At 39.3% G+C, this 25,901-nt stretch overlaps 1 protein-coding gene across 12 annotated transcripts in view; it reads left to right on the forward strand.

The window, feature by feature from the left end:
• MAST2 (microtubule associated serine/threonine kinase 2) overlaps window positions 1-25,901 on the forward strand; it is a 189,289-nt gene that overhangs the window by 91,230 nt on the left and 72,158 nt on the right. For 6 of the 12 annotated variants that reach the window (XM_035332500.1, XM_035332501.1, XM_035332502.1 and 3 more), the window contains one exon: window positions 380-586. The exons of 4 other annotated variants lie outside the window; for them this stretch is intronic. In XM_035332500.1, coding sequence (XP_035188391.1) covers window positions 380-586 — 207 coding nt within the window. Of the gene's footprint in view, window positions 1-379; window positions 587-12,915; window positions 12,954-15,411; window positions 15,566-25,901 lie in introns of those variants that run through there. 2 more of the 12 variants (XM_035332513.1, XM_035332509.1) reach the window with 2 other exon arrangements.

Raw genomic sequence — 25,901 nt, forward strand, 5'->3', positions numbered from 1 at the left:
GCTCACGTCAGTCACTGGCGCCATTGGCATCTTTGTTAATTTTTCCCAACTAAAAGTTTGACAATGCTGGGTGATCCAGAAAGCCTGGGAATCATTATTAAAAAAATACTATTTTTTTAAAGAAAGGATTTGGATAATTCCAGATGCGAAGATTTTTCATAGTGGGAAGATAATGTTGAGTAGGTACAACATATTGACTGACAAATATGTTTTGGTTTGGATGATAATTGAGTGACTTCTGTCCACTTAGTTTACTACATTTATTAAGAAGATATAACTTATGCTTTGAAAGCTGTTTTTCTTTGTATTTAAGTGATAAACAGAAGATGTGATATTGACCCTGATTTTTTTTTTTTTTTCTACCGTGGTACCTTGTCAGAATCTCCTCTCCTTTGTTCTCCCACTGCCGAGGAAGTGATGTTCATCAGCAAATGTTCTCTCCTACATCTGCTCCAGGTCTGCAGCACCTTAAATTCCCATTTAGTGCTGACTGTGCACTTGTTACTTCTCCTCTAGTATTTTACCTGAACTCACAAGCCCAGAGCAATCCGTCTAGTCCATGCTACAGCCATCCTTTTCAGTGGAGGTAAGGAGAGGTATCAACCAGGAATTTTTAATAGTTTGGTGTTGGAGTAAGCATTTATGAATTTAACAGCTTTCTAGTTCAAGAGAATAATATGTAACAGAAGTGAGAGCCTGGTAACGTGTAATTTACCTCTAGCCTTGTGGTGTTGGTTGATGTTGCTTGTTTGTACACATTTTTTAGTTCATTTGTAGTTGAAGGCCCTGCAGAGGGAGAATGGAGTCCTGTCTGCCTGAGCGTGCATGCACATTCCTGGCTGAACCTTTTGCTGGCTTCTGTGCGTGTGCAACTTGTGTGGTGCCTCACAGGGATCACTGATGTCAAGTAAACCAACTTGAAAGTGAAACAGCTTGGAGTCTGGTCCTTAAGAAGCCCTGCCTGGAACTGTGGGTCTGTGCTAACCTACTGCACTCTGTTCTTTTCACTGCGAATCCTCGTTAGTTTCTTACAGAAGCTAACAGGCTTCTGTCTGCAACACAGGGTCCACAAAGGATGATGAGTAAGTTTAAACTTGTTGGTAGTGTGCTTAGATATGGGCTACAGGAGTTTGTAAACTGAAAAAAAGTCCAAAACAGCTCAGTTTGTACTAAGGTGTTTGAGAGCCTGGCTGGCATCTTTCATGTTCAGGAGTAGCTCTTGCTCTACACTCTGCTGTTATGGAACATGCAGGACCCCGGTGGAAATCTCTGGTTTATTTACTCACGATACCTAGTGAGATGGTCACAAAGCCTAGCGCAAGGTAGAGATCTTTGTGTGTGCAGTTATGAAACTTGAGCTAAATGGTACCTACTTAAAACTTGAGCCAGAGGGCTGGTTTTGAAGTTCGCATACTGCTGTGTGGATGTAGCTGGTCAAATTTCAGTTACTCATCAGGTGGTAATGCAATCGCCCCTGATTGCAGGCTGTTATTTCAGAGGAAGAGTGCTCTTGCTGGCCAGCTCTAGTAGGAGGAAGAAGAAAATGTGAAGTTTAGCTATTTTAGGCATCTCTCCCTCTAATGGAGAACAACGAATATTGCATCTGTTGAGTGGAAATCAGGGTGTCAGCAAAGGATAGAGATGTTTTGTGTCTGTACTTGGCTTCTTGTGCATTGTCACAGAGAGAGGTGGTCACCCAGCCTGCTGCTGCTTCCCCTGCAAGTTGGGCAGCAGGTGGTGAAAATTCTTGGTGTGCTGCTCACTTTGGCAGCACGTGCAGTGAGGGGAAGGGCAGTGACTAAAGAGCTGTCTCTTAACGTTTTAATGTCATTGCCACCAATATAATTTAAAAGGAATTTTTGTTATTTAAAAGCTGGTATTGGGTAATGTTCCTGTACAAGGGTTATTAAATGTGGTTTAATGCTGTTTAGCACTGGGGATAATTAACGGTCTGGTAAGTAGTAATTAATTATCAGAATTAGATCACTGTTAAAGTAGGTTGAGAACAGCTCTTTTTGAGAGGGGATCTAATGATTATTGATTTTCCAAAGCCCTTTTGGTACTTTTTTTTTTTTTTTTTGATTTTTTCTCTGAGAATGCTCCAGTCTTCAGACTTCTGACATGGGTCATTGAATAATTTTATCTTTAAGAATAGTTCATATAAAAGTCATAATATCGAGTTATGTTTTGCTGTTACTATGGACTCTTCTTGATGATGATATTTTTCACATATGGGGACCTTCCAGCCATCTGCTCTTTAAAAGCTGAATGGTTGATGATTCACAGGGACGTGGTTCTCTGTAAGAGCTTAGGTCTACTATAATAACTTTTTATTTTTGTCCTTGTTGCTTTCACCTGTGCAGCTCTTGATCCTGGTTTATGCTGCCTTTCTTTGTTGTAGCTGTGTTTACTTGGTTACAGTACCAGCGATAGCCATTCCTGCTTGCTTAGAGCAAAGGTTCATCTTGGCAAGTTACTGCTGTCATTGATCTACACGGCTTAGCACCCTCAGGTTAGCCAGGCAGTGGTTCATTTCCATCACTGTGCAAATGATACTAGAAACTGGTGGGAAACGTAACTAAAAGTTGTATGCCTTCAAGTTAATTTTCTCATTTTTCACCTTCAGTGTGTTGCATTTCAAGTATCTGCATAGTTTTCCTCCTCCTTGCTTCTTTTGCATAGTGTGTTTGCTATTTTTAAATGGACAAATGAGCAACTGTTCGTGCATCTGATATCAGGTGTGTTGTACAGCCAGCAACAAATTCCTGGCTTCTGAAAGAAATAATCTAGTTGAGAACAAAAATATTTTATACTAATCTTTGCAAAATTGAAAATAATGTAAAACGTTTTAAGGATAAAAGATGTGAGGTGGCAGGATTAAACAAAAATAAATGGATAGCAGGTGAAAGAAGATTGCTGTAGTTGATAAAACCATGGGTTGGAATTCAAGTCATGTATCTTTAGGAAGAAAAGAGAATGATGTCCAAAATTAAACTCAAGGAGCAGGTCTCATATTTGGGTTCTGGCTTGTGTTCTTCTGGGGGTAGCAAGGAAGTCAAATTACTGAAGAATATGAGGCCATGCTTCACAGCTGGTCCTCTTTATGAGTTGGGTAAATATGGATGAGTCTTTGTATACCCATATTTCACCTTTAATTTAATCAAAACATGGATTTACTGCAGTTCTTGATATTAAGTTGCTTAAAAGATGCCATGAATTAGTTGCTCCTAGAAGTGAGGGGCCTTGAGACTAAAGCAACATGAACTTTCCCCCCATTTCACAGATTATTACACCCTGTAACTCCCTCAGCAAGGGATAAATTAGTTTCAGTACTTCTAGAAATGGATTCATGTGTCGGCGGTAACAAGGGTGAAAGTGTTCAAGTCCCTTAGATCTGGCCTCTTTGGGTACTGCAGGTGAGGTGAAATCTCAGCAGAAATTTCCTTTTTCCTAACTGATCAAGGGAAGAGTTGAGTTCAGTTGCATTATTCCAGGGATGTTTTCTTGTGCTATTTTGATTTCGTGAACTCATGCCAATTGTAGAACATATTGATATAGGGATATATGGTAGAGATGATTTTTATAGGAATGTTTTCTCTTGGAGGTTCTAGTCTTGATAAAGTTTATTGATAATAGCTATTCATTTTTTTATAGCTCTGCAGAATAGTATTAAAGATTTTTTTTTCCAGCCTATATAAAATCTGGTCACAATTTCTGAATGTGCTGGTGCTCAGATCCTAACTGTCTTCTGTAAAACAAAATGGGAAACCTGATGTTGCTCCAGAGTGTCTGAGCACAGTACATAATTACTCGATCAGTGTGTAATTACTATGTTATGAGTTCAAATAATTAGGATTTTATGGACATCTGTGATATAATTTAAGAATATATTAATTTACTTAAGAACTTTATTCTTAGAAACATTTAATCAATAACTGCGGTAAGCAACAAGAATATATTATACGTAGTCTTTTAACAAATGTGCTAGGAGGATTGCCTGCCTTTATTTAAAGCCTTTCTCATATAAGCCCTCGCAGGGGATGAGGGGACACCTATATTTAGAGCTACGGCTTGTTCGGGTGTATGAGCACAGTCCCAGCCAGTCTCTTCTGTTGCCATGACCAGATGGGCTTCCCAGGCGTCGCGGCGTGCCCAGCAGCTCAGCTTCACCAGAGTGTGGGGATGGAGAAACCTGCCTTGGTTGAGAGGGGTCTCTTGTGAGCCTGGTTCTTTCTCTCTTTTTATGTGCTGGGATTGCTCGTGTGTTGGTGAAGGTTGTGTAACTCCAGTCCTTTACTTCAAGGCAGGTGTAGAAATCCCTTCCATGGTATAAGGATGTGTTCTTGAGGTATTGTGTCTGTGTCTCTCCCCACACCCAGTACCTGTGTTCTGGGTTTTGACTGGGTTTCTGCACCAGAGTTAATTTAATGCTGTGCTGAATAGGATTCGCTAATCAGCTTAAAATGCCACGTGTCTGGCTTAGCTAAAAAACTGATAATAAACATCATAAGTGTATAAACTTAATCAGTCCCAGTTGTAACTCATACCCTCAGCAGAACCACCAAAACACTTGAATAAACCTGCCTTAATTAGATTGCCTTAAAACTATGTTGGTTAAAATGTGTCAGTACTTCTGTTAACATAACCAGCACGGAGCTGATGGCCATGCATATAGTATGTAGATACCTGAACAAAGAAGCTGCTTGGATTATACAATAACAACACGAAAGACCTTCAGCACCATAGTTCCCTTATTGCAAAGTCTCTTAGGAAAACAAAATTCATTTAATATTCACAGTGAAGCTTTTGGCTTGAAGCGTACATGTATTCTACAACAGCTGGGCAGCACCTGTAAACAGAAGTTCCATATTTTTAGAGAAGGTGAAAAACATTTCAGAATTCAAACTCGATGACATTCTTCATATTCTTATTTTGGAATATCTCCAAGTATGTCAAGATGTGGTGTTAGTTTCCTTTCTCTACTTAAACTTCCTCTTAGTTTAAAGTCACTTGATACAGCTTTTAAAAGTTTATTTTGGTTAGTATCTTATTTGACAGATGGTAGAGGATTAATGAAAAGGGCTATATTCAGATTGAATGACATTTGGAAATTGTTCTGTTTTTGTAGCAAGTGATACCTTCCTGCTTTAGTGCTTGATTTGGTACAGGTTCTCCTTTCGTGCTAAATAATTGGTCAGCCTTTACCGCAATACAGTGTAGCAACACTTTTGGAAGCAATGGAGATAAGCAATTCACTTATAATGAATAACAGAACAACTTTGTGAATATGTCATTATGCATAATATGAAATGGTGAATTTTGAGTAGGGAATCTTTTGGCAAGTGAATTGTAATCTACATCTCACTTTGAATGAATGAGCTTCCCAGAATTCATTTCTTTTTTAATGGAAATTTTTCTCTTTATTCCTTTTCTTCTGTATCAGTTGTTATTCTTGGGAATAGGAGATGGAGACAGAGGCTACAGCTAGGAGACTGAGACTACAGGGAAGAGACACACTGGTGATGCTTAGAACTCACCTGGCTCAGATTTCTCAGGCTGATTGGAAACTGTTTGCTTGCCACGTGGTTGGAAGTATTCAGGCATGGGGCCTTTGGTATGGAGTCTTGTGCGCAGAGTTCATTTGCCTTGCTTGTAGCTCCATAGCCTTCTTACACCAATGTGCAGCTGAGGGCTGAACTGTGAAAGTGGCAATTTCAGTGCATTATATTGTGTTGTATGGCAATGTCTGTCATTGGCTGCATCTTAGTAAAATACTAGTACCCAAGACATAGCCTGTGATCACTCCAGTGAAACATTTTTGATTTTTTGGCATCTCTCTTAACTCTCTTGTGCCCTGAGGGTTGCCCCTCTGGGGTGGTGGTGTCAGTGGAGGAGGTGCGTGGCTTCCCTCGCAAAAGTCAGGAGAAGCATTGCTCATCTTTTTCCCAGTCTGGCTGTATATTTTTTTTCATGTCAAGACATTATGTAAATGCTAAAATCCCCACATCCTGCCTGGGATTGCAGCAGTGGAAGAGTTAAACACTGGGGTTTGGAGCACGAGGTGTGAATTCTTGTCCGGTTCCAGGCTCACTGTGCAGGCTGCCCTCCATAACCACTTGTAAAGCATAACCTGCTGGTTTGACCAGGCGAGTCAGAGGCTCCCAGAGGGGAGTACGTACCTCTGACTTGAAAAGTTGGAGTGCTTTAATGTTTGCTAGCCTTTTCACCTATAAACTGAGGGATTCGTAACTTTTTTTCTATGTAATTGTGTTTGAAGGCTGTGATCTGCTCACATGCCGGCATATGAGTCGACTTGTTTACTGCTCCTGAAGTATCCAAAGAGTTTGACATGGCTAGGAGCAAGCTAGCAACTTCCAGTGAGAAACTACAAGCTCGGAAGATTCTTAAAATGCTATAGTAAAAACTGAGGTTTTACTTTTTCTGTTTTCATCCTCAAATGACAGTGATTTCCTCAAAGAAATTGTAGTGTGCTCAGTCTGTGCAAGATCCTTCCTTCCGTATAGCCTCTTCCTTTTGATCTTGAATGCAGATATAGAAACAACATGGACATGGAAAGACTTCTGGCAAGGGAATTATTCTGAGAAAGAAATATATTCTTAACCAGGCAGTCATGTGTTTATTACTGTTGAAATCTCTGATTCCATGCATCTTCTACAACTTGGTTTTTAATTGCACTGTGAGGCAGCCAGGTTCTACTTTGTTTTGACTTGGAAATCTGTGAACGCACAAACAGGCCTGTTTGCATCTCATACCAAAGAGCTAATAGTAGACAAGTACTAATAGCAAGTACCCAGTGTCAATTTAACAGACTGGAGCTAGGGAGAAACACAGATTATATGACACAGCTGCTTACATTTGCATGGGATTATTCCTGCCCATGACCACGAGATTCCTATTGGATTTGTTTTCTTTAAAGATTTATTTAAAGATTACTGTTTGAAGCCATGAGTTGCAATTTCTGATTTAGATAGATGAGCCATTTAGCAGATCAATACTAACCTGAAAGCTTTACAGAAAGTTTTTCCTTTTTTATATTCTAAAACATTTCAAGGAGACATTGCATCGGTTTTTAAAATTGTATCACATTTCAGCTGTGTCTAGCCACCCTGATCTACACTGAACTTCTGTGTCAAAGTTAAGCTCTTATTTGAATACCATGCCAGAAGGTCTGCAATACAGCTTCACCATCTACAATATATCCTTTCATACACTGTTTTCCACAAGCTGCACCTATATCTTCATTTTTTCAACATCTCTCTTTTCCTTTTGTTATTTTTTCATCTAAAATACACTTGTTCTCATCCTCCAAGTTCTCTCTTACCCTCATTTTTCTACTAAAATTTTGCTATTTTGGCTAGCGCTTATTATTCTGTCATTCAATCCCTGGTGTGGTACTTGAGAGCACAATCTTCTAACCTAGTTTACATTTCACTGTCAGTATGAATTATTAACGTTCTAAAATAAAGTCTTCAAACCGTAATCTTTGCAGTGGTGAAAGAGCTCTGTGCGCCTTTGTATTCCTTCCTCCCCTCGCTGGCCTTTCCTTTCTTTAGAGCCCCAGCTCTTTACAGTAGGTATGTTACTGATCTTGCTGTCAGGAAAAGACTTGCTGTGCAGTGACAGTTGCATTAGCACATCTCTGGGCTGGAATTGGTATTTATTTACATTAAAAAAAAAAAAAGTTGTGGAAATTACTTCGTTTCTTTTAGAAGATCTGCTGCACAAGTACAAGTGATATAACGGGTTATATTGTCTGAGAATGTGGACAATATTTTTTGTCCTATGATGTTCTAATTTGTGTTCTAGATCTAAAATGAGAATCTAAAAACGAGTCTTATTTTTATTTGACAATAGATGAGAATTTAAAATAATAGAGCAGGTCAGGTTATAATTCTCAACAAATTTTTAGTACCAAAGAAGTTAATCCAAAATAAATGTGGCAAAAATCTACATCAACTTTCCTCCATGTGTCACTTCAATATGACTGTTTGTCCATTCTGCTTCTGAGATATTGGAACGTTCCAAAATCATTAAATGCCCAATTTTCCAAGTGAATCAACACACAAATATTTACCAGAAGCATTCCTTTAAGTCACAAGGGTCTGCATTTCACTCACGGAGAACTTGCAATTAGTGTGAACAAAATGGAGATGATTGCAGCTGCACTTATCTTCGACATAGAGGAGCAACCCAAAGGGACGTGTTCCAGCCTGTAGCCCATGGCTTCATGTGCGCAGCCTCCTCTGACACCAAGATGGATCATAAAACTGGGACCTGTCGCTTCTGCAACTTCTCCCTTCTTATTAGATATAAGAGCAGATGCAGACTACGCTGTCGGACACCACAATCTACTTTTTACATGCTGTGGTTGTAAGTGCTCAAAGTTGTGAGAAGTACTTGATGAAATAACATTGCGGGTCATGTTTTCTCTGCAGAAATTGCATTCTTTGGACACGCAGGTGGTGTTCATTTGTGTGTGTGATTTGTGCTGTCTTGGCGTGTTTGTGTAGTAGTTTAATGTTGTACAAAATAATGTGAAGAGCTGAAAATAGTTTTGTGTTTCTTACTAGTTGTATTTTCATAGGTGGGACCGAAACCTGAATTATTTTCATTTGAAAATATCAAAAGCCCAAAATGTGCTCGCTACCAAATCTGCATAATGCTGCCTCTGCTAGTCAAAATTTAGAAAACAAGAAAGTAAAGTCTGAGTTGAATATTCCTATTTATCTACATCTTCTTTTTTCTTTCTATCTGAGGTATTTTGAAAGTGGCTATATTTATTTTTAAAAAGTCTGAGCAATGTTGTTATATATTTTTGCTGCTAGTTATATTAGGTTAGTTTTTTATGCCCTTTTGTAATGTGCTACAGTAGAGTAGAACACAACTTAGCAGTGCAAAATTTTAAATTCCGTTTTTAGAGTTTTGAAGTGCATTTTTCACTGTAGACTGCAGAAATGGTTGAGAGTTCCGTGTATGTTCTGTGCTTTATTTCAAAGCAGGGAATTCAGTTTGGGACAATTTATCATAAATTATTCAATCTGCTTCAGTGTTCCAAAATTATAACATGTATGTCCCTATTTACTTTTATTTATATATATACAGACAGAAATATATACATACACACACTTACAGGGGGACATACATGTTAGAAGTCATACGTAGAAAATAGAAGAGCTTGTAAGCATGATGTAAATTTTAGGAAATACTTCTTTAGGAATACATCAGCTTTATGGGTTCCCCAGAATTACTGTAAAACAATTTATAGAGATGTATCAATGTGTAATTATATAAAAATCAGTGTTCCAGGCTCGTTCCCATGTTCATTCTGTCCTGTACATTTTGTATTTCTCTGAGGCACACAAGTTTGAGTAGTTCGTTTGCCTGCTGGTTGATGATATGTTATCACTGCTTTCCCAGACTTTAAGATTAAAAGCTAAGCTTGTGCTGTGAAGATTCACATTACTCCAAAGGAATCACTAAAATAGGGACGAATTTCTGTTAAAATTCATGGCCAAATTAGGATTTAATTCTGTCTTTAGAACTAGATGAACTTGTTATCCTTTTTTTTTCTTTTTTTTTTTTCTTTTTTTTTTTAATACCAGCACTCATGATGTTCCCCAGCATGGTTTTGATTTCTCATGCCTTGTCTGTACCATGGCACATTTTGTAAAGTCTATTCTTATCCCATGCTCTAACTTCATTAAGAATTTATGCTTGAAAATGTAAAATTCATCCTCTTAGTCTGTTCACGACATTAGCATTCCCCTTGCTCCCAGAATAACTTTGTAGCCAACAATCCTACAAAATAAGCCTTTTGTCTCAGAAAAGGCATGGTAAATGCAGCGCCTTTTTGGTATCCTTCGTGAGTTAAACAAGCAACGAGGAAATGAGCTGCAGGGTGGAAGTGCTGTCTCTCAGCAGGTCGGAGCAAACAGCCGGAATTATACCTAGGAACAAATCAGACACCAGTGCTTAGTTGGGAGTTCAGGTTTGAGTTGCTCTTCTGGGTACCATCCTGCCACACAGGCGATGCGATCCCTGCTAGCTGGCTGCCAAGGGTAGCCCCGAGCCTCAGTGCCCCATTTGGGTCCTTGACGTGGTGCAAAACACGAAAACCCCATTACAGGAGGGTTTAGCAATAGCTGTGCTGCTTTGTGGAGAGGCTGATGCAAGGTGGAGGGGTCGGAGAAGAGATGAAGATGTCTTCCTGTTTGCAGATATGGTTGCATAGTTAATTCATTAACACTGTACTACAGGTTAGAAATAAATTTTTAAGTGCATCTTTTAAGTGCAGCATGGTAAATAATTCATGGTTACGATGACGAAATGCCATGGTGGTGACAGGAGGCTCAATTTATGTTTTCCTTTGGCTGAATTTTGGCTGGTGGAGAGAGAAGAGCTTGGCAAAGGATGCTGAGGTTATAGCATCTCATGCTGTGTTCTCACAAGCACTACTGAGTGGTTTTAAGAACATTTTGGATAAAGTATTAAAGGTTTTTGTATAAATGCGAAGTGAGATTTTCAAAACTGATCAGTATTTTTATTTTTCAAACGCCTTCTCATTTGTATGGCATTTGAATGACATACCAAGGGGACATTTGATTAAATAAGATTACTGACATTTGAATCATATATGAAGAAAACAGGCCAGGGAAAGAATGTGAGATCTGGTAACTTATTTAAAGAGGCTAATTGACCTTTCCATGGCATTTGAGCCCAGTCATCAATTTTGTGAACTTGAAATCATGTTAAATATATGTTGTATAGAGGTTGCCAATATCTTACTAGTGCTATTTGTGAATAACGTTGTAAAGAATATTAGCAAACTAATTAGTATTTTTATAAACAGAAATCCAAAGAGAGATTTTCATTGAATATTTGTAGGATTTGCGGCACAACTAACTTGGTGCTTAGCAGTGTTGGCTTATTATTACTCTTTAGCAGAGTTTTCATATAGAAAATACAAATTGTGACAACAGAGCTGTAGGTAACATCCTCTGTATCTCAGTGAGTACAATTTCCTAAGAATAGTTTTAGGACTAAAATATCAGGGCAGCTGCGTGTGCTTAACCTGTGCTGTGATACTGTAGTGAATTAGATAGCATTTCAGGCTATTTGCTACGATGACAACACCAGTTAGTTCAGTAACTGTGCCAGATTAAAGTTACATGAGAAGTTGGCAGCTTTTCTTCCAGTATATGAGTGTACAATGCCTTATAGCTAATTCTGCTTCACCAGTAAATGTTGCTGATCCTTTGAATCATCTAAACTAATGCAATCACTGGGCTGCTATCTGCATGGGAAATGCTCACCAGAGGGAAATTTGGTTATTCTTCACCCCGGAAAACCTGGCCATCAATTTTTAGTTTAATCTTAAGCAAATGTGTCCTTTGGAGTCCTTTTATACAGAGCCAGTACCTGGCCGAGCCACGGCAGTTAGAAGAGTGCAGGGCTTTGGTTCTGTATTGACTTGGAGCTGGGGTGCATGGAGCTTGGCTGATCTCTGGAAATAAATAAATAAAAGAAATGAGAAAGGTAAGATTGTGTAAGGAACTGAAGAGTGATAGAAAAGTGAACCTTAAAGATATATTCAACTTCATGTCCTGTCTGACTGTTATATGGCTCGGGATGGCAGTCAGCGCAGTCTGTTCAGCATTTGCGTAGGTCACTGTTCAAATAATAATGATGCCCCAAATAGCTCACACATCTTCTATGTAATTTTGTCTTTTTTTTTTTTTTTTTTTTTAAATTTTTAAAGGAACCATGCCCTGCTTTTTAAAAAAAAATTTTTTTTTAGAAGCTTATAGGAAGTATAGGAAGAACTTTATTCCTTTCTTCATGCTGAAAGTTCAAAGTTTTCCACTGGAGTTTTCACATTACACAGGTTTGACTACATTGTTGGTGATATACAGCAGTTACGTCTTCAGTTCATTATCAGTTTTATTTGTGTTAAGTTATATTTATTTATATGGCAGTAATTTTCTTGTCAAATATGCCATTTAAAGTTTAAAATAAAACTGATAATCTCTTTATAGAGAACAGAATACGTCTTCTGATTTGTGACTCCTCTGAACAATTCAGCTTTGCTAGTAAAACAGCTTTAATTTTCAGGTATTTCTAGTGGCTAATTTGTGGATGTGAAGTATATAGCTACTCAAAAATGTTAAGTCTGAAAGTACCACTTATTTATGTGACACTTAATACCATGTAACTATTAAAGTGATTGAATAATTAGGTAGTTTTTTTTTCCCAAGTAGAATTGCAACTGGTTCCTGGTATACAGTTTTCCTTTGCCATGGTACGATTCAAGAGTTATTCTCACTTGAAAACTATTGGACTACTACATGTTTCATCCTGGTTGAAGTATCTCAAAAATATAGTGAAAAATAATAATAAAAAATATTGTGGGAACTTTTCTTGAACAGTCAAAATCTAGTCAGTCACAAGAGTTTTGACCTTTGTGATGTTCTTTTTCAAAATGACATCAATGATCTCCATGGGACCATGTCAGAAGGAGTTCAGCTTACTTTTAAAATGGAAGGTTTTATTTAAAAGAAGATGGTCTTATTCTCAGCGAATTTATCAATTGTTTACAAATGAGAAGTGTAGCTGCTAGGAAAGAAGTCCAGAAAGTCATGGATTTCATGTGGACTGTTTGCCTAACTGTGTTCCCAGTTAATGTCAGGCTTAATTAATGTCCCACTTAGGTACTGGTAAATAGGGGAAGTTGAGGAAGTCTTTGACGTGACTATTTATAACTGCCCAGTGGATGCAGTGTCATTGGGAGGGCCCTGGTAACTACAGATTTGGTCAGCAGAGAAATACTCCATCATCACAGGAGCTGCAGAACATTTCTGCATGTGGTCTTCTCCGAGGACAAATTGGACACGAAGTGAGTGATGGAGATTGATGGAGACTGAACACCCTGAAAGGCAAGTGGAAGAGTTTTAAGGAAGGTGGTTTCTTTTGTGTTGGAATCCCAACAGGATTGGGAATTCACAAAAACATATTAAATGATTTGTGAACTAAATATAAAAGAAAGCCGCTCTTGTAACACATTTGTGTATGTGGTATTTTTGTTGACATGCTTTCTGATGTGCAGAAGGCTATAGTCTTGAACAAGTGAGAAATTTCTAGCCTTAATTCTGCACAATGTTTTGCAGAGACAGTAATATAGTTACTTAGAGGGATTTCATTTGTCATTGTAGAACTGAAAATCCTTATGTTTTTTATTTTGTAGTACTATAGCAAATTCTTCAAATGTTGACATTGTATTTTAGGACATGACATATTTTTAAAAGATGTTTGATGGCTTCATTGTGTTCTTCTGTTATTCCTGTAGAAACACTGCATCTTGAGAGTGGCATTCCTGTATTTTTCAGAATACTTAGAACTTATCTGTATTTAATGTTGGGGACTGTCCCAAAATACACACTTTGCAGATGATGATTTACAAGCCCTGTGTTCCCCAAGAGCAGCTGAGGATGGACAGGGTTTCACATGGTTAACACTGCCCTCGAGCAGTCAGTAGTTGGTGTCCTTGGAGAATAGGCTCCTAAAATGGCTTCTCCTTTTTGTGTCCTTTCTGTAAGAGATGTAAAAGTGGTGGCGGTGAGTGCCATGATATTGAGGGCTGTGTCTTCAGCTGCTTATTTTTCGGTCACTTTCAGGAAAAAACAAAAACAAAAACAAGCCCCACACAATATAAATATGGGGGGGGGGGGGGGGTAGCAGGTTTGGGCTTATTTGCTACCTATAAGCAGTATGGAATTTATTTTTGTTGTAAGGTTCATTTTGATGGTTAACTAAGCACTTTTGTCCCCATTATTGCTTTATTGCTTGGGAATTTCAATTCATGTTTCAGTTGATGGAGTAAATCTCAATATTTTTATACCTTTTCAAAAGCAGGGCTTATTGGAATTGGAAGGGCACATAATACCCTGAATATAATGCTACAATGCTCTTCTTTGGCTTCTAGGCTTGGCTGGTATATGCTATTATGGAGATCCATAAATTAATGTTTCTGATCAGTTAGTAGATAGTGGCAGAGTTTTGTCTGGTTGCACTCTAAATTAACTTTGTGAAATCAAACCAGAATGCGATGTAGATTCGTTTGATACAAATGTTTAAAAGCGCTGGAAGGGATGGCTGTATGGAACAGAGCTCTGGTTCCTGCAGCATGCAAAATCACATTTCTGTGTTTTGAAGCTCAAATGGAAGGGGACGCTTTGCTGAATCAGATACTATGATTTTTGATAAATGTATATATTAAACACGGTACATTTTTATGGCACGTCATGAAGGTCACCTAATTCTTTCATGTGATTCTGTGGAAAATAAAAGGGTACCTACTGGGATTTCTTTCTCCCAGACATTTCTGTGTATTTTAAAGTATTTTTATGTATTGTGCACGGAAGGCAGTGCCAGCTGTTGATTGTCATCTTTCTCATGTCTGTGATAAAAAGCCACTCAAGAAGGCTGAAATATGAGAATGTCATTAGCTTTCCTACTGGCAGAAGTGCTTAAAAAAGCCACAATAGAAAGAAAATAGATTGCATATTGAAATTAAAAAAAAAAAAAAAAGGCAGCTACAGCGAGGGTTGTTTAGCCCTTGGAAAAAGCAAAAACGTGGCAAGGAGCTTCTACAGGCACAAAGGGAAAAGAGTGAACCTGTGGCTGATGTGCGAGGGTGTGTGTGGGAAACCTCTGATGTGCATCACGCGTGATTCCCCGCTTGTGTTTTGTTGTCACAATTCAGCCGCTCGAGTTGTTTTGTGGGCACCAGGTGCAGCGTAGTTTGTGTTTACTGCGAATGACGTCTATGAGGCACGATCTGGTTTTAAGCTGATCTTAGGTGGCATTGGAAGCTTGCTTCTTTTTAAAAATGTATTTAAAATCCACTTGGGACATTTAAAGACAAAAGGTAGGATTCATTTAAAGACTGAAGATAAACGTAAAAAATAAAGGAAATGCCCCCTGTGTGGTTACAAAGCAGAAGGGCCTCCATTTCAAAATAAAACCACAAACTAGGCAGTTAGTGGTGCTCTCTGCAGACACAGCCTAAAAGCAGCGTGTTATTCAGGATTATGAACAGAGCCCTGCTTACGGTTTTGCTTGAAAATCTTCTGATTGTAGTTGGATGAACGTGGAGAGGTGTACAGAAATCGTGTTTGTTATGTATACAGAAGCTCCCGTTTTAAAGTGTATATGGTGGGAAGGGAATAAATTTCTCATTTTGCACTGCCTCCTAAGGTAGAGAGAGGCAGGCAGGGATGGAGGCAGGAGAAAACGGAGGCAGTGGAAACAGCAGCAATATGTACGCTTGCCTGCCTGTCTCGCATTAATGGAACAGCTTGCAAGGTCTACAGGGAATTTGCATTGGCTCTGTCACTGGTATTATTTAGTTCCTTATTTATTGCTAGTGGCTTGATTGTGCTGTATTTTCCCAGCAATGAAAGCTTTTAAAGATCATGTCTGACTCCTTTTGGACTGTGCTGTCCAATTTCTCTCTGCCTGCTACCAGCATGTTGAGACGATCCAAAAGGTAATCTAAGGATTTTGCGAGTAATTCTTACGATGTTTTTCCAAGCTACTTGTTTTAATACTGTTTGAGCTTGCTTTCTTCCTTTATTAACAGATTGAATCATATTCCTAGTATGTTAGGTATGATTTCTTAATTCTTTAATGATTTGTAGTTGTGTTCCTTGTAAAAATCATACCGTGCAGATCCATGCTTCGTTCTTTTCACAGATATTTATTTAAATGCATTGTTCCTCCCTTCTCATAGTATGTGAATGTGATAAGGGTTTGTTTCTACAAAATGATGGATTGATGCCTTACTAAGAACAAGCTGCTTCAGTATTCAAAGTAGCAAAACAGTATTATGATGATATAGGCAGCACTGGGCAGGGCTTGCAAATATTTTGACGTATAGTACATGATTTTCTTAGGGATATGCATAACCTTACGTTTAAAATCGTTTTTAATAGTTCTAGCATTTTTTTTTTCTTGGAGATGTAAATATGCTGCTGTAGTTGTTAGTAGGATGGCTGTTCTTACACCACTCCTCGGATTTTGATAAAATCACGTTGAATTCTGTGACCTAATAAACGGTATCGGATCTGATGCAGTACAGTGATGTCCCTTCAAGATCGGGAAATATCAACGTAATTACTGTTCATCAGGTGTTCTGTGGAGCTTAACTCAGGTAACCTGAAAACTTAACGGAGGAACAGACTGGGTGAGTAAGGTAGGTAGGTAATCCGGACTGACTAATTCTGTGTATTTGGGTTTATGAGTAAATGGTTGTGGCTAGAAGCAGAATTTCTCATCAGTTGATTGGCTGATAGAGCTAAAAATCTATGTAAGACTCAGAATATAAACTTTGACTTGATTTTAGGGTGAATTTTGTTCGTGAGCCATCAGGAATGAAAAGCCATCAGAAATGAAATTTATCTTTTTTAGGAGATTGCAGCTCCTACACATAAATTCATTGGATGGGGGGCAGGGAGGATAAACCCTGCTATGATTCCCTTTTTGTGGATTAAATTTCATTAAAGTTTTTTTTCTGCTAACAGTGATTTTTAGATATATTTTTTTTTTCAGGGGACAAAAAAAATATTTTGTTTAAAAAAATCTAGATGTCAAGTTGTTTGTTGCTCTGTTTGCTCCCAGCAGTAACTTTGAAACTCGCTGAGTAGTGGCACCAGAAGCCTGCAGGAGGAACAGAGGTGTCAGAGGTAGCGCTCATTATTTCCATATGAGTTTCTTGAGCTATGGAGAGGAAAGGGAGGTAAATTATCGTCCTGTGCCTCTGTTTCCCAAAAGGCAAGGTAGGTAGGGCTTGGCTTTTGTGTTGCTTGGCCAAGTGGTGAACAAGTCAGCAGCATGGTGCAGTGAGCCCTGCCTTGCTGGGTTGGAGCAGGTGAGGGAGAGGAGGCTTTGGTGCAGGAGGAGGACACTGCCCTGTAAGAACATAACTTTTGTTACACCTGCTGCTTCTGGAGCAACCTGCTTATTCCTCCTGCTTGCCAAACTTTGCTTTTGGAAAGCTCGCTCCGTTCTGGATGGTGTTTTGCATGCCAAAAGGTACATTTTTTTGTGAAAATTCAACAATTGTGGACTTCCATACTGAATAGATGTCTACAGTGTTTCTGCATAACAAGAATAAGATATTTTTATTCTTAATACCTTGTTGGCGTGCCATTATGAATTTAAAATTAGACATGAAGTACTGCCACAATTTCAGAGATACTACCAAGGTTTCAGGTGCAATATTTTGTCAAAAAACTCCCACTCAAAATTTACAATTCCATTTATTTGTTAGTATTTGAAGTACAAAAAGAAAGAAATTGATTTGTAAATCTGCTGCGTGTCTTGATGGAAAAGAGATTACTTTTTATTGATTTAATCACACAAATGAATATTAGATTTTTCAAAATGATCAAACAGCTGTATGAGAATTCACAGCAGAGAGGTGCTGCACCCAGTCATGTGGTAGAAATCCTATTTCGCACAGCACAGAAACCACAGGCTTCAATCAGCCTCAGAAATAAAATATTTGAGCATGTGTGACAGTTTGCTGGGAATATCACCTTCTGCCATGCTCTGCTGGCAGCCTGCCCAGCTCTTTGACTACCGTCTTGTGGGAGATAGGGAGGCAGGTTGGATCGGTGCTGTGTGGATTGTAATAAATCAGCTAGTTCATACGACAACACGCTGTAGGATTGTGATTCTTGTTAGGGCATCGGTCCTGAAAACATGCGTACACATGCGGTGACTTTGCTCCCAGAAGCATCTGGGCTATGGGAGAAGCCACCATACATCCAGGTCTGTGCGGAGTCAGGGCCATCATGGGCCTATCAGGGTGTTCCTGTGTGTTAATGTTGTCTGAATCATGGCACTAATGCACTTTGAAGGACGTATATTTTTAAGTGAATAACTATTTTTCCATTTTCATCGTCCTCCTGTCATACCCATGTACTTCTTAGTAAACTTCTTTCTTTTAAAAATTATTCTTGCCATTTAGATTTCTACTATAGAGCTGAAATTATTGCCAGAAAATATTTTGCTCTATGATATATTTGACACAATTTTCCTGTGATCTGTCTGTAAAACTTCTGGACAGTCCTACTGCATTTATGACACCTTGTGTGCTCTTCGTTTGGGGCATCGCAAGCAGGGGCCACTGGCGGTATTCTGGCCATTGTGCTCTGTAACGATGCCTTCTGATATGTACTAAACATCCTAAAGGGCTTCACTCCCATATGGCTTTCCCTACATTAGGAGGCAAATGTTGAGAAGGGCTCCTCTTTCTCTGCGGTACATTATGCTGAAACGAGCTCTCTCGTGCAGCTGGTGGGATTCTCGGTGCAGCTAATGGCACTGCAAAAGCCAGCCATCTGCTCCTGTGGTCAAAGTAGCTGCCTTGTTTCTTCTTGAGCCTATTCCCAGAAGGACAGAGAAAGTCAAGAGCAAACTAAATACATAAGAGTTTGTCATGGGAGGGGTGACATAAACATAAATCAGATTTACCCGTCAAACCCGTTCTGTATAAATATTTATGATTTTAAGCTACGGAATAAATACGATAATTCCTTGGTTCAAAGGGCACGTGGGGAGGTATTGTCATATCGGCTGTACTGAAGCATTGCCTATTGAAGTTGGATTACGGAAAGATAAAGTGTGGTTTTGACATATTTAAATTAAATGTCTTTGTTTTAAAATCCTTTTGTTTCTTTGTGCTCTGGGAATAACTTTTCTTGGATGTGCTCTTAAAATTTGCTGTGTAGCAACAGCAGTGCAGCATCATTGTGCAGGTGGCTGTGCGCTGGTTTTGAAAGAATGACTTAAAATTATTATTCCTTTTTTTTTTTTTTTTTTTCTGCAGTGTTTAATTGGATGGACAGGCTGTGGCTATGGATCTTAGGAACCTGACTTTTGTTTAGGGCAGGGAAGTATTTGGGCAGGTGTATTGAAGTGTCTTGAAAGCTGCCTGGGGGATCACAAAGGTGGATTTCTGTTAGGAAAGTTGTGCTGTTTTCGTGTCATGTTTCATAGGATAGCCACTGATGCTCTAAATTTCTTCCTTTTCTTTGTGATGAAGGGCTCTCAGTGATTGCATAATTGGTTAAACCCACAGGAATTAAGCATCATCAGAGTGTGAAGCAATCCTTAAGTAGCAAGACCCCTCTAAAATCAGAGATTCTCTACAAATCATCATACTTCATTGTAATGTTTCCTTGGTAACTAACAAAATGTTCCTAACTATTTAAACATTCACAGCCCTAAGAGAAACCACCTCTCACTGGGGTGTGAACCAGTGAGGGGAAAATACTCCGGTGGCCACGAGCGAGCTTTGAGGCAGTGGTGTGCGCCTGGTAGCTGCGGGGCTGCTGTAACTGGGCTGCGCTGGATTGTGAGGCTGAGTCCTTTTAACTGGATTTGGTGTCTTTTTAATGCTGATTCATCTAGACTGACATTAAAAGCTGTGTGTGTCAGAGGGATGCCACCTCCTCTGTATATACATTGTCACTCTGAAGAAAAACAATTAGTTTGACACTAGCGGGGTACTTACTTTTTTGTGGTAACGTAAAGCTAGGCTTAAAAATGTGAGTCTGTGCTATAATTAGCTTGAAAGTGACAGCTGTCACGCCACAAATTTCCTTGCTCAAATGTGTAAAATAAGAAACGAGAAACGTTGCCCTTGTATTGGGAAGGATGTGAAAGACCTGGAAATGTGATGCTTTTGATAACATTTAGGTCCAATTTGTACTTAGCTCACTGTATTAAACGGCCTCCAACTGACGCTGCTAATAGGAGAGGAAATTTCATTTCAATTACTTCTGCTAGTATTTCCGAATGGCCTTGGGACAAAAGCACCGACAGCGGTCGGGGGAGAAAAAAATCAGCCTTATCTCCTGAAAAGCTCTTTAGGAGAATTGAGTTTTGCATTGGGCGAAGATGTAACGGGCGTTGTGGTCACTGGGTGAGAGCTGGGCGCTTCGTACTGCTGGTGGGGAAGGTGAGAGTGCTCATGGGGCCTGGGGAGCCTACGGGATGTTTGGGCTGCTTAAGTGCAGTGGAAGAGACTGGCATCCCATGAACACAACAAAGGTATCCAAAAATAAGCGTAATGATTCAGGGAATGCACCCGTACTGTTCCTAACTTGTAGTTTATTTGGGGTTCCGTCTAAGTTAGACTTGCTTGTTTCTCTGTTAGACTAAAACCGAATGTTTCCTACAGGGTTAACACTGAACTTTTAAGCCCTGGAAGCCCTTTGTCTGGATGGAAACCTCTTGTACAACCTTTTGGCTATTGCCCAGAACAAACCAGTTTTTCAAGTCACAATTTTGTGGAGCGGAAACCATGCAATGCACAAATCGTGGACGGTTTTGTGAATCGCTTGGATCCTTCTCATGAAGGATCTCATGAGCTGAAAGTAACATAATTTTAAGCTGATGTTTTTAGAGAGCAGAAAAATGTCTGTTGGAAAGAGTCTGGTTTCAGAAGGGACTGGAAGAGAAGTGAGGCCCAGAGGTGGGCAGCGGGCACTGGGAGAGCAGCACTCCGCAGAGCCAGGCAGCAGGAGCACACATTGGCATGCGCTTGGCCTGGAAATGTGCAGTTCTCGTGTTTAATTGAAGGAGACACATTGGGGTTTTGGAATCCTTACAAAGTCTGTGCATCTGCTTATTTCAACTGCTGTTTGTCTCTGACAAGGGAATTTTAAATCCAGAGTGTCCGTCAGCTTAGGGATAGCTCGTGATTAACTGCTGGAGAGGGATGGTTTGGGGCTGGGCCACCCTGTTTTTTTGGGCAGTCCCGTGGTCGGCTCTTCAGGCCTTGCTTCTGTGAAGGGTTAACAGGCTGTGCTAGGGAAGGGGCTGGGGAGGCTGAGGTGGCGGTGCATGTGAGGCATTACTTGAACTTTTAATGTGTTGGGGTGTAAACAGCACACCTTCTAGATACATCCAGTTGTGAGGCAGCTTTAGCTGTGTGGTGACATTCCTCCTTGCAGGTCCATGTGCCTGCTTCCTGAGGAGCCGTCGGGCTGGGGTAAGGAGCAAACCACGAGATGTGCTCGCCGGTGCACTTGGGATTCCTGGTATTTCAGTGGCAGCTGAATGCTGATGTTAACAAGGAATGGTAAACAACTTAGGGCAAGATGTTGGTATAAAATACAGACCTTATTTAAAGAACTGTGAGGAGCAGTATATGATTTGTCATCTTCTATGACCTTATACCTTCATGGAGGCAAATAACTTAGCTTTTGGTCAGGTGCTGAACACATAGTTTTGACAGCCATCTCATTTATCTGGGTAGGAAAGTGTACATTTTTTTCAAAGCATAAGGAAAACACCTTTGAAGTGTTTTGATTCCGTGCTTGTACCTCATTATCAGATATTCCCAGCATTGTTTTTCCCAGTCCATTGCCTGACCTATTTTTAATCTTTTTGCTATTATTTTCAGGACTGCAGAGTAATACCTATCTAAATTCTCTTTAGAATAGATTTGCAGTTAAAATAATAAGCACTTCAGTAATGAAAATTCCCCGTTTATTCCAAGAGCCTTAAAAGTTGCTTTTGGTTTTACAGACTTACCCAATATGCCAACCAGATCCGTATTGTTTCTGAATTAAATTCTGTTTCTGTATTAAATTCATGCACGTCTTGTTTCTGTATTAAATTCTGCAGCTTGTCTCATGTTGCATGAACTATACTGTTGACTCTCCCAGCTGTTCAATAGGGTGAGAGGCCTGCAGAGAGGTGGTACCTTTTGCCCTCTTTGTCTGAATACTTCAGTCATTTTCTCTTCCATCTTCTGTTTTTACTTCCTTTCACTTTAATCCCTTCTATTTTTTATTTTTTCCCTTCCATCGTTAGGGTAAGATGTTAAAAAAAGCACTCATGGTTCCAGCTTCACCCCTCTGCCTGGGCTGGCTTGCTGGCTCTAGATACTTCATGGGCTGAAGGCAGAAGGATCCAGAGAAGCCACATTTAGGAGGACAATGCTTACTAGTCCTGTAAGGGGAAACCTTAGAGCAGATGTGAAATCCAAGCCAGTTGATACCAGCCTCCTGGCAATACTGTCCAGTAAACTGGACGTGTTTTTGGGCTGTAGGCTTAATACATTGTGATATTTTCCACAAGATGCCTCAAGTTGAGGAGGTTTTCCACTGTGATATTTCATATGAAGACAAAGCTTAAGAATGTGTTGAAAATCTAAGCAAATGTTACGCTTATATAGAGATAAGGTGCTGACGTTATTCTTCCCTTATCTGCCTGCTATACTAAGCATATCTTTTAAACTACTTTAGAGTTAATGGAAGATGTAAGTGGTGATTCACATGGTTTATTTCATGCTGAAAAAGTTACTTTTGGTATCATAAGTAATGTCTGGGAGCATGTACTACTGGAGAGCCCCCAAAAGACCCAAAGAGAAGTGAGCCTCTGAAGATTTAATGTTCTGCAAGTGCATCCAAGAATGGCCTTTCCCTGAATATTTGATCTCTAAGGATCCTAGCTTGAATCCTGACATGGCATTTGAGATGACTTATTTCCAGGATATTGCATGTTTTCCTGTCTTTTAGTTTTGTTCTAGTCTTAATTGCATCATAAATTACTATCAGCTTCAATTAGCAATCTTAATTTAAATGAAGCGTGATTGCTGTGGAACTTGAAGACCCGACTTTTGTAAGTATTTGCATTTGTTTTCCTCCGTGTCTTCATTTTTGTACTTCCTGCAATTTTTTAAGGTCTCGTTTCTTTTCATGGTGTCTGTGATGGTTTCAGACCTCATGGTGGAACAAAACTGAGAAGGCAAGAAAGCTGGGAGATGGTGATATGTGGCTCCCAGAAGTGTATTTTATGGCAATCTATTACTTGCACAGTGATAGGCTAATTTTATTTAATTTTAACAGTCCCATGTTCTCTTTCTTTGTCTCAGAAAAACTTTGGACCATACCTGCCTGTACTTGTGAGTTTGTAGTAAAGTTCGTTGCACAGCAGTTTTAAGAAAAAAAAATAAATAATTATATGTTTCTAGTTCCTTTAATTATGAATACATAGATTGAGCATTCAGAAAGCCTTTAGTGGTTTCTGAATTTATATTCCAGTCCAATTTTAGAACAGGTATTTTTGTTAGATATCAGTAGTTTTAACAATTATGTAAATTATGTCTTTGCAATTTTAGTCGTATTTAGTTTTTCCTATTTTCTTTTGATTCCTTCTTGCCATCACTGTTACCATCCCTTTATTTTTGATGCATTCATCTAGTCATACATGCTGCTCTTAATGATTTTACTGTAACTAGAATTGATTTTAATTTTCATCCTTCTTAAGCAGAATAGCTTTTAAAACAAGGACGCTTCTCAGATGATGGCCAAACTGCGTTGCCTTTGGCATGTGGTGCAGCGTGCCTTAATTCTTAGCTCTTGGCTGTTAATGTTTTATTTTATTCTGCTTAGTTTTGTGAAAGATTGTTTCAGCTGCAAGCTCCTAAAATTTCAAAACAGTTTGCATGTGTCTGTTTGTAATATGTGCTTGTATATTTATTAAACTGGAGCAACCTTCCTCGTATGAAAAATTAATAGCAACTGGATAATGAACAATTGGCTCAGGCAGCAACTCAGCTTTACACAACAGAAGGATGTGGTGCTTGCAGTCACGCGGGGTTGCTGCAGAAACTTCATGTTGCTGCGGGTCTGGGGTCTCCTGTCGTGGCCTCAGGGCTTCCTTAGCGTGAAATGGCTTCTGCAGGATTATTGTCTTTATTTACAGAAGGTTGCTTCTTTGGTCTCACACATGCTGCCCTGTAGTTATTTAATGTATTTTTTCCAAGCTTGTTGTGTTTATCTGAAACAAAGGTTTGTCCACAGACCTGCCCTGTAAACAAGCAAGGCCAAAATAACTGAACACTTGATTTGCAACAGAGTGGTGTATTTCTGCACTTGAGTTTTTTACCAGTTTTACTTGCTACATGGAGCATTTTCTGTGCCCACAGAATTCCAGCTCTTGCCTGTCACCTTCCATCACACTTGGAGCAAACTCTTACCTGTCTGTGTTTCCCTCTCTGCTGTTGGATGCGAGTGTATTGATGGGAGATTGAGCGGGAATTTCTTTAGCAAAGCTGGTGAGAACAAATGGAGCAGAATCTGGTCTTTCTCAATGCTTTGGCTTAAATACCTGCTCCCACACACATCTCACCTTTATCCTGGTCTGGTCAGGACCAGCTCTGTTCAGCCCCGAGTGGGCTGAAACAGGCGAAGCATGGCATGCGCCTTTCTGAGGTAGCTTAGTCCTGATGGGGTGCTGGAAGTTCTGCCTCGTTACTGTCCTAATGCCTCCGTTAGACTATTATCAGCCTACCTTAGCACCCACATAGGTTACTTGTATTTTTCCCTCTCTGTGCAGAATACAACCATACAACTGTGTGAATCTCTGCTCTCTGCAGAAAAGGCAACTCCACTGAGACAGTCTGATATGGAGATTATTTCCAAAATGATGTACTGTTAGAATGGTTTTAAAATTAGATATGTAATTTATTGTCACCCTGTGGTTTGAAACTGCAATTAGCTGATAAAGAGATAATTTGGAACATTTTTCGATACTTAAATTAAGAAAATGCTCTGAAACAAAGGGAACTGTTCATGTTGAGTGCTACATAGCAACTGAGTGCCTCTTCCTATGCTGGTACGTGAGATTTCCATTAAACCCTCTGCTTTGGAATCTCAGAAAATGTTTCTTTTCATTTTTGGCTCATACACTTAGTTTTCAAGATGCATCTTTAGGGAGCATGTTTAGAATGGGTTTGTTTCATTACACACCTATATATCATTAGAAGTTACAGGGTAAAAAATGTTCCAAATAATATAAATTCACTTTGTCATTTCATTCTTGCGTTTGTTTGCTTGAATTTTTGCAAGCAAAAAATGTGCTAATCTATCTTCTGTGACAGCTGCCACGGGGACACCTATTTAAAAAGCAGTTATGCTATGTGAAGCATTTAATAACAGAGTCAGAGGAAATGGAAAATGAAAGTATGCAGTTATGTTTAGTTTTCGTTAAATCATCCTTTCACACTTGGTGATGTAACTTCATGGGAGTATAATGCATAACACAACTGAAGTCGGAGATGGTAATGCTTGGGAAGGTCCGTGTATGTTTTCTCCCATTAAGTACTGTCTGGTTTTCTTCTGGGAAGTGTCTTCTGTAATCAGAGACATTTTCTATTTTTTTTCCTCTTCATATAAGGATGAAAATAGCTTTGGAGCATATTTGGGAGGGAGGAACGTTTCAGAATGAAGTGGTTTGATTTAGTTGGGAATGGCTGTGCCAGTCATTGTAATTCGTTGTGACATCTCATTTTGTTTGCCTTTGCAGTCGTTCCCATGGTCCTGTGTTGTTAATAATACAAAAGGTCTGGGCTATACAGCAGGGTGTAAGCAGGTGTGCAACAGCCACAAACATTAGGCAAGTTAAACATGAATTGATGTTAACTGGCAATTTCAGCCTTTTCTTTCACAATTTCTTAATTTGAGGTGATATTGCAGCTTAAATTTGAACTGTAAATAAAGAAGTAGAAGGGATTATCTAACAAATAGCTCGTCTGAGATGAAATGGAACTACTTTCACACAAGTAAAAATAACACCTAAAGATTTAGGTGTTAATTTTCCTTAGAACAACAGAAGCTGTCTATGTCCAAGTTACCAAGTGCATTGCTCAGCACTTCATCCACTTCAGCTGCTGTGTTCATTAGCATGCTGAAACCAGTGGTGTTACGGAAAGAGATGTTCTTCGTGTTTACTCCCTGTGCTCCTTCTAGATACCTGTACAGATATACAGCCTGCACTTTGCAACTGACTACGTCTTTCATCCT

This window comes from Oxyura jamaicensis, chromosome 8 (genome assembly GCF_011077185.1).
Source record: "Oxyura jamaicensis isolate SHBP4307 breed ruddy duck chromosome 8, BPBGC_Ojam_1.0, whole genome shotgun sequence".
In the NCBI taxonomy this organism is placed as follows: Eukaryota; Metazoa; Chordata; class Aves; order Anseriformes; family Anatidae; genus Oxyura; species Oxyura jamaicensis.